This window comes from Protomyctophum bolini (genome assembly GCF_963924005.1).
Source record: "Protomyctophum bolini genome assembly, chromosome: 3".
Classification (NCBI taxonomy): domain Eukaryota; kingdom Metazoa; phylum Chordata; class Actinopteri; order Myctophiformes; family Myctophidae; genus Protomyctophum; species Protomyctophum bolini.
In genome coordinates, this window is record NC_137864.1 from 16,358,400 (window position 1) to 16,374,219 (window position 15,820).

General features: G+C 42.3%; 1 protein-coding gene across 2 annotated transcripts in view; it reads left to right on the top strand.

Moving 5' to 3' along the window:
• Positions 1-2,174: 2,174 nt before the first annotated feature.
• grk4 (G protein-coupled receptor kinase 4) overlaps positions 2,175-15,820 on the top strand; it is an 89,720-nt gene continuing 76,074 nt past the window's right edge. For both annotated transcript variants that reach the window (XM_080759779.1, XM_080759778.1), the window contains exon 1: positions 2,175-2,545. In XM_080759779.1, the coding sequence (XP_080615905.1) occupies positions 2,494-2,545 (52 nt within the window). In that variant the 5' untranslated portion in view covers positions 2,175-2,493. The remainder of the gene's footprint in view (positions 2,546-15,820) is intronic.

Sequence of the window (15,820 nt, forward strand, 5' to 3'; positions counted from 1 at the left end):
CGCCAAGCTTCCGCTTTGCTTCCGCTATGCTTAGAAAGGAATCTCGGGATAGCTTGCCTCCAGGTTGCCTTCCCTCGAGTCGAGAGTCAAACGCCCCAAAGCCGGAAGAGGCGTATGTCATGGATGGGACTTGAAGCTGCTTGATGCGAATGTCTGGTTGCACTCAACTCACTCACTCACTCACTCACTCACTCGCAGGCAGGCAGGCAGGCAGGCAGGCAGGCAGGCAGGCAGGCAGGCAGGCAGGCAGGCAGGCAGGCAGGCAGACAGACAGACAGACAGACAGACAGACAGACAGACAGACAGACAGACAGACAGACAGACAGACAGACTCACTCACCATGGGAGCGAAAACATCATCCCCTGTCGGCCATTCCTGGTGGAGATAGTGATAGCGCATACCTAAACGCAGACTGCGTATGCGCTCGCGTGTGCGTGCGTGTGTTTGCGCGCGCAGTTGCATTGGTTGTAGATGGATCCCTCCTCCTCTCTGCTCGTTCGTCAGTGTTGCCATGTATGCGTATTATAAGCGGCTCTGGCCTTGTTTTTCAGTAAAGTTGCTTGAATTTATATGGTAGTTGCGGCCGGGTTGATGTTTTTTGGGGCTTGTTTCTAAAGTGTAGTGTAGTTGCTTATTTTAGGCTTCCTTTGTGTTGTTTAAACCACTGTTTCTCAAACATTTTCATGTCAAGGACTCCCAAAATTCCTATAATTACGTATTTGTCTGCACTACAGCCAAATACATGTTTAGCACATTTTGCTCCCTTGCATTCTTTGATAGCAAGGTGTGTTCAAAGTTAAGCAAGCTCCTATTCTTTAATTGTTGCACCAAAAACCAGACCCCCATCCCATAAAGACAAAATACTGCAGCTTTTAAGGAGCCCAAATAAACCAACACAAAACAACAATTGGCCCCATGTTGGATTTTTAGGGGCCTCAAATTAAAATCAAATAGATTGCAGAGCTGTATAGCCTATATATAACATGGTGCTCTCCCGTCTTTCCGATGGATGAGTATCCTTTTAGTGTAGCTCCTCATGTGGGAGGGTAGGCAGGGACGTGCACAGGGATTTGGAGGGGCAGGGGCTAAAATTTGAAAAGGGCACTTGCGGCGAGACACCACATAATTTGGGTTTTATTTAGGGGTGCCAGTGCCAGACACCATTTTGCGGGGGGTGGGGACACAAGGTTATAATAACTATATACGTTACTTGAGTCAATCAGTAAATCTACACTCTCAGTAATAGCAAGATATGAACATTGATAAGATCATAGAATAAAATGTGATGCTTATTTACTCAATCAGTACAAAGCTATAGGCCTAGTATTGAACAAGATATTGACATTAATTCCATGATGAGATTCAGATAGATCATAGAAAAGTAATATAATTCTTTAAAGCAATTACTGTGTCCCAGGGATAGTGCTACACAGCATACACTATAGGCTGTGTATAGCACTATCCCTGCATGGGACACAGTCTTCCACAGATACTAGGGAATTTAGCTGATCTACAAGCTCTCAACGTGTCGCAGCACGACGCGTTGAGAGCTTGTAGATCTGCTATTTTCGCTATTTTTGTCCAAAAGTGCCCCTGGCTCTCTCTAACACTCCCTGCTGTCAGCATGCTGTAGGCCTATGCTCCCAGTTTTCTGCAAAAAAAGAAAAAAGGTGGACCCTCTTGTAAACAAGTGTATAATGCTTTATTGCCATCCACTCACAGTTAACAGTTTTTGTTTTGAGTTGTTGTGCTTGAAATGTACTGTAATTCTGCAAACTGTTAATACATTCTTCAATCAATCAATCAATCAATCAATCAATCAATCAATCAATCAATCAATCAATCAATCAATCAGCTTTCACAGGGGTGGGAAATGTATGTTCATGGGAGGGGGGGGGGTGTAAAAAACCCAATAAAAAGAGAATAAAAAAAAGAAAAAGCTTTCATAGACCTGGCTATACTTATTTCTCTCGCAAACTCTGGCAACACTGTGGCACTTCGTTCGTTCGTTGTGCGGACGGGGGGGGTGGAGGGGGAGGAGGGGGAGGGGGGGGAGGGGGGGGAGGAGGGGGAGGGGGGGGGGGGGGGGGGGGGGGGGGGGGGGGGAGGAGGCGGTGCCAGGAGAGGAGGAGGAGGAGGGCGCGAGCCAGCCGAGCCGAAGCAGGAAGGAAGCACTGAAGCAGGGCTGTAAGGAAAGGAAAGGGGAGGCAGGCTGTGAATGCTAACAAGCTCTTCGTAGTCATATTATAGCTTCCACACATAGGGTTTGCCTTTTCTGAAGAAGAAAAAACACCCAGCAATGGAGTTGAACGACGACCACTATTGAAATATTACTATGCGCCCGTGCAGTGTATTTCACCACCTAGAAGCAGCGCGCCTTCTTCTTGGATATATTCACCGACGTCGTTGGCAACTATAGTTGTGTAAAATCCTCTATTTCCGCCGCCGAGTGAAATGTATCGCTGCTGCTCGGATTCCACATTTTTCTGACAATGGAGATAGAAAATATCGTGGCCAACACGGTTCTCCTCAAGGCGAGAGAAGGTAAGAGAGCAGTCTGTCCAGCTCCATGGATGACACAAACACACACAGGAGAGAGAGAGAGAGAGGAGGAGAGGGCAGACCTCTTACAAGAAGACTAGCTTTTGGTTGCCATCCTTGGATTATGCTTGAGATCTCTCTCTCTCTCTCTCTCTTTGCACCTATCTCTCTCTCTGCCCCCCCCCTCTTCTTTCTCTCTCTCTCTTCAATTCAAAATTACGAATTCAATTCAATTCAAAGGAGCTTTATTGGCATGAGAAAACAATACCTGCGGTACGTTTACATTGCCAAAGCAAAAAGTGGAAACAAAACAATCAAGATAAAACAGTGTAGGCCCTACAAATACATATTTGTGCTCTCTCTCTCTGCCACTCTCTTTTCTTTCTGTCTGTCTGTCTGTCTGTCTGTCTGTCTGTCTTCCCTACGCAGTGGTATTCCTCCAGAAGGGGGACGCACAGTTTAGCGTTGAAAACAGCTGTTTGTATACTAATCCTATAGTGTGTTTGTAGGGCAAACGTACGGCCCAACTGGTGTGTGTTTGTGTATGTGCGCGCGTGTGTGCAACACATCGCGTAATGACAGTTTGCATTAGCATATGTCAAGCACCTATTCCCCCCCATTAAAACAGTCGAGCCATTCAGGATCTTTTGCGACGATAACATTTCGTTACAGATTACTGATTCGTTTACAGGATTTTTGACCAATATCAAGTTGAACATCTAGCTTAGCTTTACTATACGCAGCAGAGGTTGAAGTGCCATGTTTGTATCTGTATCCTCCTTAACACAGGTTTCTGTCAGTCAGTGTGGTTGTAATTTATAAATCCTAATACGGAGTGTGTGTATAGCCACCCGTGTTGCTAAAAGGAAACGGGAACGTGTCACATTATTTGACGCAGATGTGTTATTAATTCCTCTGCACTGCCATTACATCCACCAGGCCAGAGAAAGAGAGAACCTGTAACAATGCAGAGATTATGAGTTGCGTTGGGAATGTGTTTTATTTTTGTGGGAGTTAAGGGGGGCGACTGACTGTCTGTCTGAGAGGCCTTTTATTAAGGATCCCTGCAGACATGGTGCTGTACTGTACAGCGCATTAGCTCTACTGGAACTGGAAGCGTATGTTGATCTCATACAGTGCACTATCTATTCTACTGTATATCCACCTCAATCTACCTGGGGGAAAGAGAAGGCACCCCAGACAGTCCCGGGGTCTCTCTCATCTCATCTGGAGGGAAAATATAATTTGACAGAAATTCACAGAATATGAGCAGGAATAAGGCAGAGAGCAGAGAGGATACTTGTGTTGCCAGTGAGTGGGCGCAGGGGGTGAAGGCGCAACATTGTTATCAGCAAAGCAAATAGATAAAAGAAAGGTCCTTTAAAGTAATTGCTGCTGGCCAACGGTTTAGATTCCGTTACCTTTCCCCTCTTTTTTTGCGAATAGAGGTGCGAATTGCGATCCCGATCAAAATCACTCGAATCAGGGGGATATTGTGCAACGTGATGATTAATACATTAATTTAATTTAGTCTAGAGATAACAAAAGATTAATTGGTGAACCCCTCACCCCATGTATTCATGAATTGCACATTTCTGTTGTAGCCAACCACAGCAATCCGCCTTTGTTTTCAAACGCCCCCGTTAGCAAGTCGGCAAAACCGGTTGCACATATCAGCCGGTGTTGCTTGTCAATTGAATTAAAGAATGTAGATTGAGCTCTGCCAAGGCCTCAGTCTGACTTCGACTAGACAGAGGCTCACTTGTATTGTTGTTGTTGCAGGGCCACTGTATTTTGCACTTCTTTTATTGTACACTATGCCATAGTGTACTTATTTTATTGTACATATGGCTTTATTTCCCCAATATAGCATCCTTCCTCGTTTGTAGTTAAATTAGTAGTCTTAAAACGTCAACTTAGCTGCCTGCATGTCACATGAACAACGGAGCAACACAAGCTGTCCATGTATAGTTGGTTAGTTTTCACAAACAACTGCATACACGCCACAAGGGGATGAGTTTTCTATAGGTAGGCTACTATATGTAGGTACAGGTAACTTTCCTATAAACATAAAACGTCCCTAGCCAAAGTGTCATAACGGTTCTCTGATTATGACAAGAACACGCATTGGACACCTTGGAATTTATTATAGGCCTTTCCAGTGTCTTTGCTGTGAAGTGACGGTACGGTATAGTAGCTTATGCTGCAGATGGGCAGTGGTGTAAAGTAACTAAGTACATACTTAGTTAACACATTTAACTCCATTGCCGAAGATCTGCGGCAATTAATAAATACCGGTACTACGCTTAGCGCCATTGGTGGAGATCTTCGGCAATTGGTCTTTTATAGTACTTTTGATTGATCAAGTCTTAATGCTACTCACATTAGCATTGGGCTGCTAGCTAGAGTTGTCAAAAACACTGCTATCTTGAACTGCGCACACACCCACCACGCCCGTTCTATCCGTTTCGTTCAATCGCCTTTTGAAAGAAATGCATATTCGGTGGTATTCGTTTTGGTTGATTTTAGAGACGAAACTGAATAGCCAAAGAACCGGGGTTACCTTTCGTAACATACTGTTTTGTTGTGATGACGTGATCAAAATGTAATCATGTCTTTTGCCATTATCATGTAGCTCTACAACAAAGTTTCAGCCATGACAGCAATGGTACAAAAACTGGTTGTAAACGAGAGGTCACATTCACGCATCCGGCTCGTTGACGGCAGACTGCTGGGCGAGCGCTGGCACTTTGGCATGGGTGGTCAGATCAACAAGGAATGAATTCTGTACTGGCCATATAAGGAGCGTGTCTTGAGTGTACAGGGTTTGAGGAGGTCAGATCAACATATGGAGTGTCAGAACAGGTGAGCTCCATACAGTATATCTAAGGGTGGTTGCGGGGACCTTCTCTTGAGTGTACAGGGTTTGATGAGGGCCCAGGTAGGGCCGGGCCTTAATCTTCGGGCCTGTGGAGAACTCGCCGGCTGCCGGGCGAGGCTGCACTAATAACTTTGGGGCACTATTTTTCGGTTTTCGGGCCAACTGTTTCCTATATTCGGTATTCGTTTTCGGCCAAGAATTTCCCATTGGGTGCATCCCTACTCGAAAATACTTTCCACACTGGTAACCTGGCAGTGATTATCACATGAGTTGTTGAGGTTCAGGTCGAGGCAGCACATGATGGCCAAGGATAAATATTGTGACAGGGTGTGCCCCGCTTTTAAAGTTTGAAATGACACAGGGAGTGATGTGGGTTTTATTGTTTGAGAGCGGTCTTTAATGTCATTTCACATGTTAATTTAAGCCAGTCCTAAAGAGGAATTTCAGTGGATTTCACTTTTCCGCAGGCAAGCTCGGTTTGTTGAGTAAAGTCTACATTCATTCATTATCACCAGTACAGTCTTTTTTTTAAAGTGAGAAAGGGAAGGTTGGGTTAGTTCAGATCAGATCAGAGATTTGCAACAAGGTGAGTTCAAACCTGCATTCAACCACTTGCAAGTTGCAACAGAATCTCCAAAGCTGTTGTTCTGCAACATTCCATAACTGGACAGTCGACATCAAAGCATCTAGCAGAGACCGTTTACCATTTCCATAGCAATTGTACTTCAAGTCAAGTCATGTCGGGGAGGCAGTGGCTCAAGAGTAGCTCGGCCGGTAGAGCGGCCGGATGGGAACCGCGAGATTCCCAGTTCGATCCCAGACTCCCCCAGAGTTGGTGTCGAAGTGTCCTTGAGCAAGACTCTAGTCTGAACCCCTAATGTGCAGGTTGGTGCCTTGCATCGTTTCCTCCGCCATCAGTGTATGAATGTGTGCGTGCATGTAATGTAATGTAAAGCGCTTTGGTATCTAGTTTACATATATTTTGTACATTATATTCCGCTTTTTTTAATATTGAAGAGTAGGCATCCAACTAGCATTTCCAGCATAGTCCCTCCGGGCAATGGGTGTTATAAACGGCAAAAATGAGCATGAAAGATCTGACAGCATTTCACGATAATAAGATATCAATGTGTTTGGTTCTTTGTTGTATTGTTTCCCTAAACACTAGTACATGGATTAAATGGCTGAAACTTGTTGCCTGCTATTTGGAAAGTCAAATGTTGACAAAAATGTTTAGAATATTGTCTGGGAATATGAAACATTTGGTCTCATTGTGGCAGTTGGCTAGTTGACCATAAGGCATTCTTTATCAATGTAGCACCTTCTAGGCCATCATCCTGACACAAATGGTTTGAATATAACAGTTGGGCATTATTATAATTTAATCCTCCTAATCTGACTCCTAATCTGACATTTACAAATTTTATCCGTTACATGTCTATTCTATGCTATAATTCTTTCAGAAAGATCTGTTTACCTCATACATACGTTAGGTGTAAAAATCAATGCATGCTATTACAACCATGATGTTATTATGGTGCTTGCCACACCACATCCCTCTTCTTTACACGCGTTTAATTCTTTAATTTCTAATATACAATAATGTTATCAGTGTTGTTTTTGGCAGCAGATTTTGATTTTAGTTTTAGTCATATTCTCTTGAATAGTTTTAATTTAGTTTTAGTCACATTTTAGTCACCTGGAATGTTTTAGTGTTAGTCTAGTTTTAGTCGACTAAACATAATAAGATTTTAGTCGACTAAATCTACAGTTGATTTAGTTGACTAAAATGTATTTTGGCGGTGCCTTGATGCTGTCGTAATGACTGTTTTTATACTTGCTGAAAATAGCCGATCTACAAGCCCACAAGTTGTGAGCTTGTAGATCTGCTATTTTCAGCATGCAACTAATTGTAAAATGACTTATACTGGATCTCTTGTCCACTAGTCCCTTCCTAACATTTTAGTCTAGTTTTTATTTGTTGACGAAATTGTCAGTCTTAGTTTTAGTCATCGTAGCTTAGTTTTCATGTAGTTTCCATTTAGTTTTCCTCAGTGGAAAAAGGTAGTCGACGAACATTTTTCGTCTTAGTTTTAGTCGTCAAACAACACTGAATGGTATCCTATTCAAACACTCGTTTGTGCGTTATCGATGGAACAGTGTCTTTGGTTTCAAACTATGTTCATAGTTGATTAAACTGTCCAATGCCATGGGAATAATGTGGATTTTTAACCCCTGTGGTATTCACCTCTATTGAACGTTTGCAACTTTGCATGCGTCAGAGAGACATGAAAATTGTTTCTCTCAAAGTGTCCAGTCTGCCCACATAAATGCAAATATGTTTGGAATTTTGAGATTCTAGGTTTTTTCATAAACGAGGCAAACAACTTACATGGGGGCAATAGTGGTTCCACATGTACCCCAGCTGGCCTAGATCACTGGTGAAAAGTACCCTTTTCATACCAAGGGCCATTATTTATTCAGAATTTGAGCCACAGACCACCATTTGTGGATGTTGGTACCATATAGGAGAGATAACAGACAATCGTTGATCAAAATAACAATTCTTCTACAATTCATTCTCTTAATTGTGTAGACTTCTTTGGTTTCATTTTACGCTCTCAAGAGTTAAAGATCTATAAGGCCAATATTGCCAACTCTCCATAGATCTGTAAGGTTTCATTTGGTTTACCCAACCTCCATCATTTAGCTGGGGTCCACCTGGAACCCCCTCAAGGACCACTGGTGGTCCCTGGGACCACTGGTTGAGAACCACTGACCTAGTTTCTGACCAGAGTGTTGTCTCCTGTATCTCCGCTTTTCTTCACGGCCCATTATTTACACTGTCTAAATAAAAATTGAAGGAATGTTGTGTACTGTCCATTTCTCATTCCGTTAAAAACAAACTATTACTACTATGAATCATTTTCACTTCCCAATATAGGATCCACTGATTATTTGTATTATTAACCCATTCTGGATGGGGTCGGGAACCCCTTTTGGTGCTTTTAAGCATTATGTTACACTTCAGCTATTGAAAAGAATAGCAGATCTACAAGCTCATAGCGCGGCACCACGTGCCGCGCTACAAGCTTGTAGATTTGCTTTTTTTTTTAAATCGTGAAAATGTGGCGCAAATCTTTGCTCGTTCGCTCTTTCAAAGTGAAGGTTATTAACCAAAATCCTGGTTCCAGGCAGGGGGTGCCTGCCTGGAACAACATTCCTTGACATGAAAAAGGTTGAGAACCACTGATATAGAAAGAAAACTGTTAGGATTTAGAATACTTCTTTTTAGAATCGTCCTCGGGTCTAAATGGCTTAATTGGTGTCGGACACGTGCACTCACTAACCTTCTAACATTTTGTTTAACGACACTGACTGCGAGCTAGGAGGTTGTTTCACTTGTGTGAGACAGTTTTGCCTCTGTGACGTTAGCCAGTGCAGCTTTATTAGTTTTGTGGTCGTAGCTCGGCTAACGCTTGTTGTCATCACTCTGGGGTGTTTCCTCCAGCTGAGGCTCATAAAACACATTGCTTTGTGTGACTGGCCCTTGATGTGGTTCCCATTTGACTGTTGGTAAAGCCACAAATGGGCTGTGACAAGAGAATGAGATGCAATGTGTTACGTACGCGTTTCTCTACCATTAGTAGCGAGTACTAGCGACACTAGCTTATAGTGGCAGTGTTGATTTTGTCGACTAAAACTATGACGAATTTTTTTCGTCGACTACCTTTTTTTCACTGACAAACTAAGTGGAAACAAAATAAAAACTAAGCTATGATGACTAAAACTATAAGACTAAATATATTGACAATTTCGTCAACAAATTAAAACTAGACTAAAATGTTAGGAAGGGATTTTACACTTGGTTGCATGCTGAAAATAGCAGATCTACAAGCTCACAACGTTGTGAGCTTGTAGATCTGCTATTTTCAGCAAGTCATTACGACGGCATCAAGGCCTTCCAAAATACATTTTTAGTCGACTAAATCAACTGTAGATTTAGTCTACTAAAATCTTATGATATTTAGTCGACTAAAACATTCATTCCAGGTGACTAAAATATGACTAAAAACTAAATGAAGTTTCATTCCAAAGACTATGACTAGACTAAAATAGAAATTTGCTGCCAAAACAACACTGCTTAGTGGCTATTCTGGCGAGGGTTTTTTTTAACGTTCTGTTAACATGATAGTGATGCTCTTCCAGCTGCCTGTTGTTAAAATGCAATTTCGTCACAAAGACAGCCGTGTGCCTCCTTTAACTTTACTTACTTTACGTATTTTTGAGGTTTTGACTTCCAAACTGAACAAAAACACTTACTGTATAGTATACACACTTTGCTAGGCTGCCTTTAAATATCCCACTGTTTTTGCATTGAAATAATAGTCTTCACACTCTCGTTGTTTTTGCTCCTACTGTTTTTGCAGAGGTCAGATCAGAAGTTAGAACGTTTTTCAATCACCAAAACCTGATATAAGCTCCATCGGTGATGCCATAAATTCACTGAAGCTGTCATCCAATCGCAGATACCCCTCAAGGTGTACCAGGACGTGCTTTGTGTTCCACACACATGGCCTCCATGCTGGAATGTGGCGTTCCTGGACGTCCCATTCAGCATGGCCATGAATAACCAGCAGGCCCAGTGTCGGAGAGACGGCTGTAAATAATCAAGATAATCAAGCTTTTTGTGTTTGTCATCTTAAACATGCTCAGTTAATGTCTTGCTAATGTTTAGAGTCTCTGGATATTCTCCCTTTCTGTCCCACCTTTCTTGGACTCTCTCTCTCTCTCTCTCTCTCTCTCTCTCTCTCTCTCCCTCTCTCTCCCTCCCTCCCTGAAGACATTGTGAAAACAAGGGTCGGTTTTCAAGCCTGTCTTTGTTGGATTTTATGGAATCATTCTGGAACATAGAGGGGCAAGAAGGAAAGGTCTTGCAACACACCATGGCAGGCTGCAGGAACGCACGTGTGAGTGCTTGTGCATGCGTGTGCCCATGGTGTGTAGGGCTGATCACCAGATGTTTGTTGAAGATTGATTGTCATGTAAATATAGTGATTAACAATTATTACAATACAATAATTGTATTTTCGGCAGTGAACATTGAAAAAAAATAAAAGTATATATATATAATAATAAAATACATTGTAAACATTGCCCAGTGCATATATGACAAATATTGAAATAAACAACCTAAATATACACAGAATTGAATGACACTGACCGCTACGAATAATCCAAATAAATAATCTACTAACTAGGGCCACAACAGGCATCCAAACAAAATTCCTTGAATAATCTATTAATATCTCCGCACATGACTAGTATTTTATTCCTTACAAAAACATCCCTAAAGTACTAGCATTACATTCCCACTTTCTTTGCTCTAATTCTGCCCTCATTTGGTTTTCCGTGTCCTACGAGTTACACATATGTTTGATCCTCCAGAATAATAGGTAATCCAAGAGTATACACACCAAATGCACAGACGAGAACGGATACCGGAGAACTCGCCAGTTTACCAAGTTGAACATTCTTCATCAAAGTCTTCATCGTTCTGCTAACATGCTGTCTTCATCAGTGTAGTAATTGTCAACCCCACAGATGTTATCGTTAATTTCCAAAGTGATCAAATTATTTTGTGCAATTAAAGTCAGCTAGATGATGATAAAAAGGTGAGTATGTGAATACCAATGATAAGTAGGCCTACCAATTCAGGATATTGTTTACTAATGAATTACATTGTTTCGGTACTTTGGTGTTTAAACTTTTAGCACTTTCTCTAGTGTTAACTCTAAACAACTATCCCCTCTCTCTCAATTCAATGCAATTTAAATGAAGGTAAAGTAAAACAAAAATGCACCAAATCGCGGCGAGTTGGTAAACTGGTGAGTTCTCTGGATACCGACGAGAACAACAACGTCAATTCTTCGTTGATGACTACTTTGGTGATGCTACGCACAGTGGTGTTTTGTTACAGGGGAGTACTTGCTCTGTTTTTACTCGGTGTGTACTGTACCGTTCTCATTGCATTATGCTGCATTTAGTGAGGAGTTCTTTGGTGTTCTGTCTTTGTGACGTTGTGGCCCAAGTCCAACTGAACCGTCCCTTTGTCAAGTCTCGCTTGTGGTCACCTCACCAGTGGTGTACAAAGTTAGCCTGGCTTTGGCCAGAAAACATAACGTCCAGTGGTGTACAAAGTTAGCCTGGCTTTGGCCAGAAAACATAACGTGTCTTCGGCCAATTGGCAGAGAGTATGCGGAAGGTGGAGAAATCAGAAAATAATCGGGGGGCCAATCAGTGACTGCTGTTCGTACAACAGTGAAAAGCAGCTTCTGATTGATTGGTCCATGTGTGTGACGTAGAATACACGCTGCGGTACTTTCAAGACAACGGCTGCCCTCGACGCAAAGAGACGCCAAATAATCACAATCATCTTTGTCATGTCACAGTTTTACAAGTAGAAAGTAGAAACAAAAAAACTAAACAGACCTTGTTGTTCTATATTTAAGCAGACTAGCACACTGTGATGACTATCAGCTTTTTGTTAACGCTGATTGGCTGGATGAGTGTCTGTCAAGGAAACCACTCACGCCCACTTTTCAAGCTGCCTATGGGACGAAGTCCAGACTGATACCGGGGGAGGAAGCGTGCGTGAGTGAATCCATGTTATCAGTCTGGCCAAAGCCAGGCTAGTAAAAACTACTCGCATGTCTAACTTACTCACAGTAAAAAAAAATGAACATCTCGTGTGCAGTGACTGGGCATAACATATATTATGATAACACTGGATAAAAAATAGTATAAACTAGTATTAAAAAACAACCAGCTGGAGGCGCTGGCGGGGACAGTTAAAGATAATATTCATCAGCTTATGTAAAGCCCGAGATTCGTACCCGGGTCTCCCGCGTGGAAAGCCAACATCTTAACTACTAATCCAAAGGCATATCCCTGTGATTCGCGGGAGATATTAGACTTTTAGGCCATCAGGCTGAGGTTGTGAGTCACTCTGCTACACTTGGCATATTACTGTCCCTGCTGATTATGATCACACAGACATGCTCCACACACACGTTCCACTTCCAACGTCATGGCTTTTGTTTGCGTTTTACCTGAAGAAGATATCTCCATGGTGCTCTTGAGATTGGCTGCCTTTCAATTGCCTGTTAATGTTAAACATGGCTCGTTCAATGTGCGGAAAACACACAATATGAATTTTAGAACGTAATAAGTACACAACACATGTCTCACGTTAAAACCAAAGACAAAGAGTTGAATATGAAAAAATAATAATAAGCTGATGGTCCTCACCTCATGGACATGGCGTTGGCATTCTGATGCACCGCCATTCCGACAACAATTTTACAATTGATAATTTAGGCATTTAGCAGACGGTCCTAATCCAGAGCAACTTACATTAAGCAAGAACAAAAAACATGGCAATACATCAGAGGCGGAAAGTTCTTATAACGGCAGGGGGTTCAAGCAGCGCCCCCCCCCCCCCCCCAGCGGTGGAAAAAAAACGAGTTTTGTTTTTTCGAACAAAAGCCACCTTATTAGCATTTGAATGCGGCATGCGCGGCGGCCCAACACCTATCTTGAACCCCTCGTAAAGGTATGTGCAGACTACGTGCATGACAACATGACCACTGGGGAGGGGGAATTTCAGTGGACAGTCAGTGGGTGCATAATTTACTGCAGTGCATATAGATATATTTTGCCAAAATGCAGTGGGTTCAGTCGCGCCTTTGCCAAAATGCCAGGGGGTTCAATCGCGCCTCTGAACCCACGGAGTTTCCGCCACTGCAATACATCATATACATAAAACTAGATGGTTTTATACAACTAGACTAGGTGGCTTCCGTGTGCGGTTAGGGTTAGGGACAGACAGGGTTAGTAATGCTAATAAGGCGAGTCGGAATGGCAGTGCGTCGGAATAGCAGGCTTGGGAATGCAGGTGTGTAACCCAGCTCCTTACCTCACAGGTCCAACTATGGCAATTCTAATTGCTACTCTCTCTATCACACTATATATGGCCATGAAATTTAATTTAGAACTGGGACCTCTAGTAAATCCTTTACATTATGGAAGGCTTACTAGCCTATAGTCAGGGAATATTATCATAATAATGTCAAATCTGGGAATACATTTCTTACCAAGCCTTATTTTGGTGGTTGATGGTACCTTAACTTTCAGCAGCTGTCAAAAATTCCCCTAGGGTCGTTGAATAGAAACCAATGTTATTTTTTTACTTTGTTTGGGCAACTTCACAGAATTATAACATACATATTTCACTTTCTACATGTTTCACTTGGCACCCTGTAGGGGCAGTGTTGCAACCACACTGTTGTGACGAAAAGAGAGTTGAGCCAGAAGGCAAAGCTCTCTGTCTAACCGAGCAATCTTTGTTCCTACTCTCACCTATGATCATGAAGTGTTCCTACTCTCACCTATGGTCATGAAGTGTTCCTACTCTCACCTATGGTCATGAAGTGTTCCTACTCTCACCTATGGTCATGAAGTGTTCCTACTCTAACCTATGGTCATGAAGTGTTCCTACTCTCACCTATGGTCATGAAGTGTTCCTACTAGGGGTGTGCATCTCTCCTTTACAAGACGATTCGATACGTATCGATATGCATGGGCTACGATGCGATTCAGAGACGATACATTTATACACAGAACGATTCGAATTCGATTCGATTCGGTGGAATTCGATGCGATTTCGATTTTGTGGAATTTGAGGCGATTCGATGCGATTCGATGCGATTCGATACGATACGGTGCGATCTGACACATTTAACCTCTTTTAGATTTTTAATTTGAAGCTAGATCTATAAAGAATAGGGTTGGGACTTAAAAAAAACATCTAATTAATTGGAGGATTTGTGATTAATTAATCTCAATTAATCACATTTTAATCGCATATCAATAGGCCTATTTGACCTGATCAGTGAGCTTTTTTTTCAAATGGATTTGGATACGAGTGAATCAATGAATGAATAGGCAATTAAAAAAGTAGTAATAATAATAGTGATAATATTATTATTTATATAATGCTTCTCTGAGTACTTAGACGCTTTTCAAGGGGAACATTGGAAAACTAATAAAAACAACTTTATAAGAGAAAAACTAAGACTATGGAATAAAATAAATGAAAGTGGAATGAGATAGCTGGGGAAAGACATTCTGGGTTTGAATTTATAGGTGGTGGCATATCTGAGATATGATATCTCTGAGCTTTGGGAAGTGCATTGTTTTCTTTTGACAGGTCTGCCTGCTGTGGACAGTGAAACCAGACGCAACGATACAGTCATACTGTCGATGCAAACAGACGTGTACAGTAGCTGCTCGGCCTGCTCCAAATGATATTCCCATTCGTCTTTGTGTCTGCCCGTGTAAACGCAGCATCGAGTGTGAGGGTTGGGGAACGAATGGACCATAGAGTTATTAAGGAGGACTCCTTCTAACGATATGGACCAGAGTTAAACTAATGTTAGCTCCCATGCTAAAGTTGCTACCCTCGTCAGAAACAACACGACCATCCAGATCGGGTGGAAGCTGTTGATATCACGTTGCTTGTGCCCGTGGATGGGAAATGAAATGTAAAAGGCTATAGAAGCGTGGATGAAAGGCAAAGCACAGATGTGCAATAATGCTGTGTCGTGACTCGTATCTGCGTGTGTATTCCGTCTGACAACGAGTGGTTTATGCTGCTATAGTGCTCGTCTGTTGTTGCTGGCTGCTGATGCATAGAGCGTCATCATAAGCATGCGCCCGCCCTGCGCTGGAAGTAGCAGATCTACAAGCTATCTACCCGTCGCAATGCACAGCGCTTTGGGCTTGTACATCTGTGTTTTTCCCGCAGTTAGTTGAATTATATCGATTCGCAGCTTTAGGATCGAACCAACGTCCGATGCAGACGCTATTTTGACCGATCCAGACACACGTGCATCGATGTAGTCGCATCGTTAATGTTAAAATCGATTATCGATTCATATCGATATTTTTTGACACCACTAGTTCCTACTCTCACCTATGGTCATGAAGTGTTCCTACTCTCACCTATGGTCATGAAGTGTGGGTCATGACTCATGAAAGAATAAGGTCACGACTACAAGCAGCTTTCTTTTTCTTCGACGGATGGCTGGCATCTCTCAGAGATAGGGTGAGAAGAAGTTTAGTCACGCGGGAGAGACTCGTAGTAGAGTCGCTGCTTCTTTGCCTGGAAAGGAGCCAGCTTAGGTGGTTCGGGCATCTGGTTAGGATGTCTCTCGGGCGTCTCCCTAGGGAGGTATATATACAGTATATTTCAAAAGATTTTTTTAAATAAAGACATTTAAAATAAGTGCATACATTTTAAAACAAACAAACAAATCTAAGAAATACCATACATA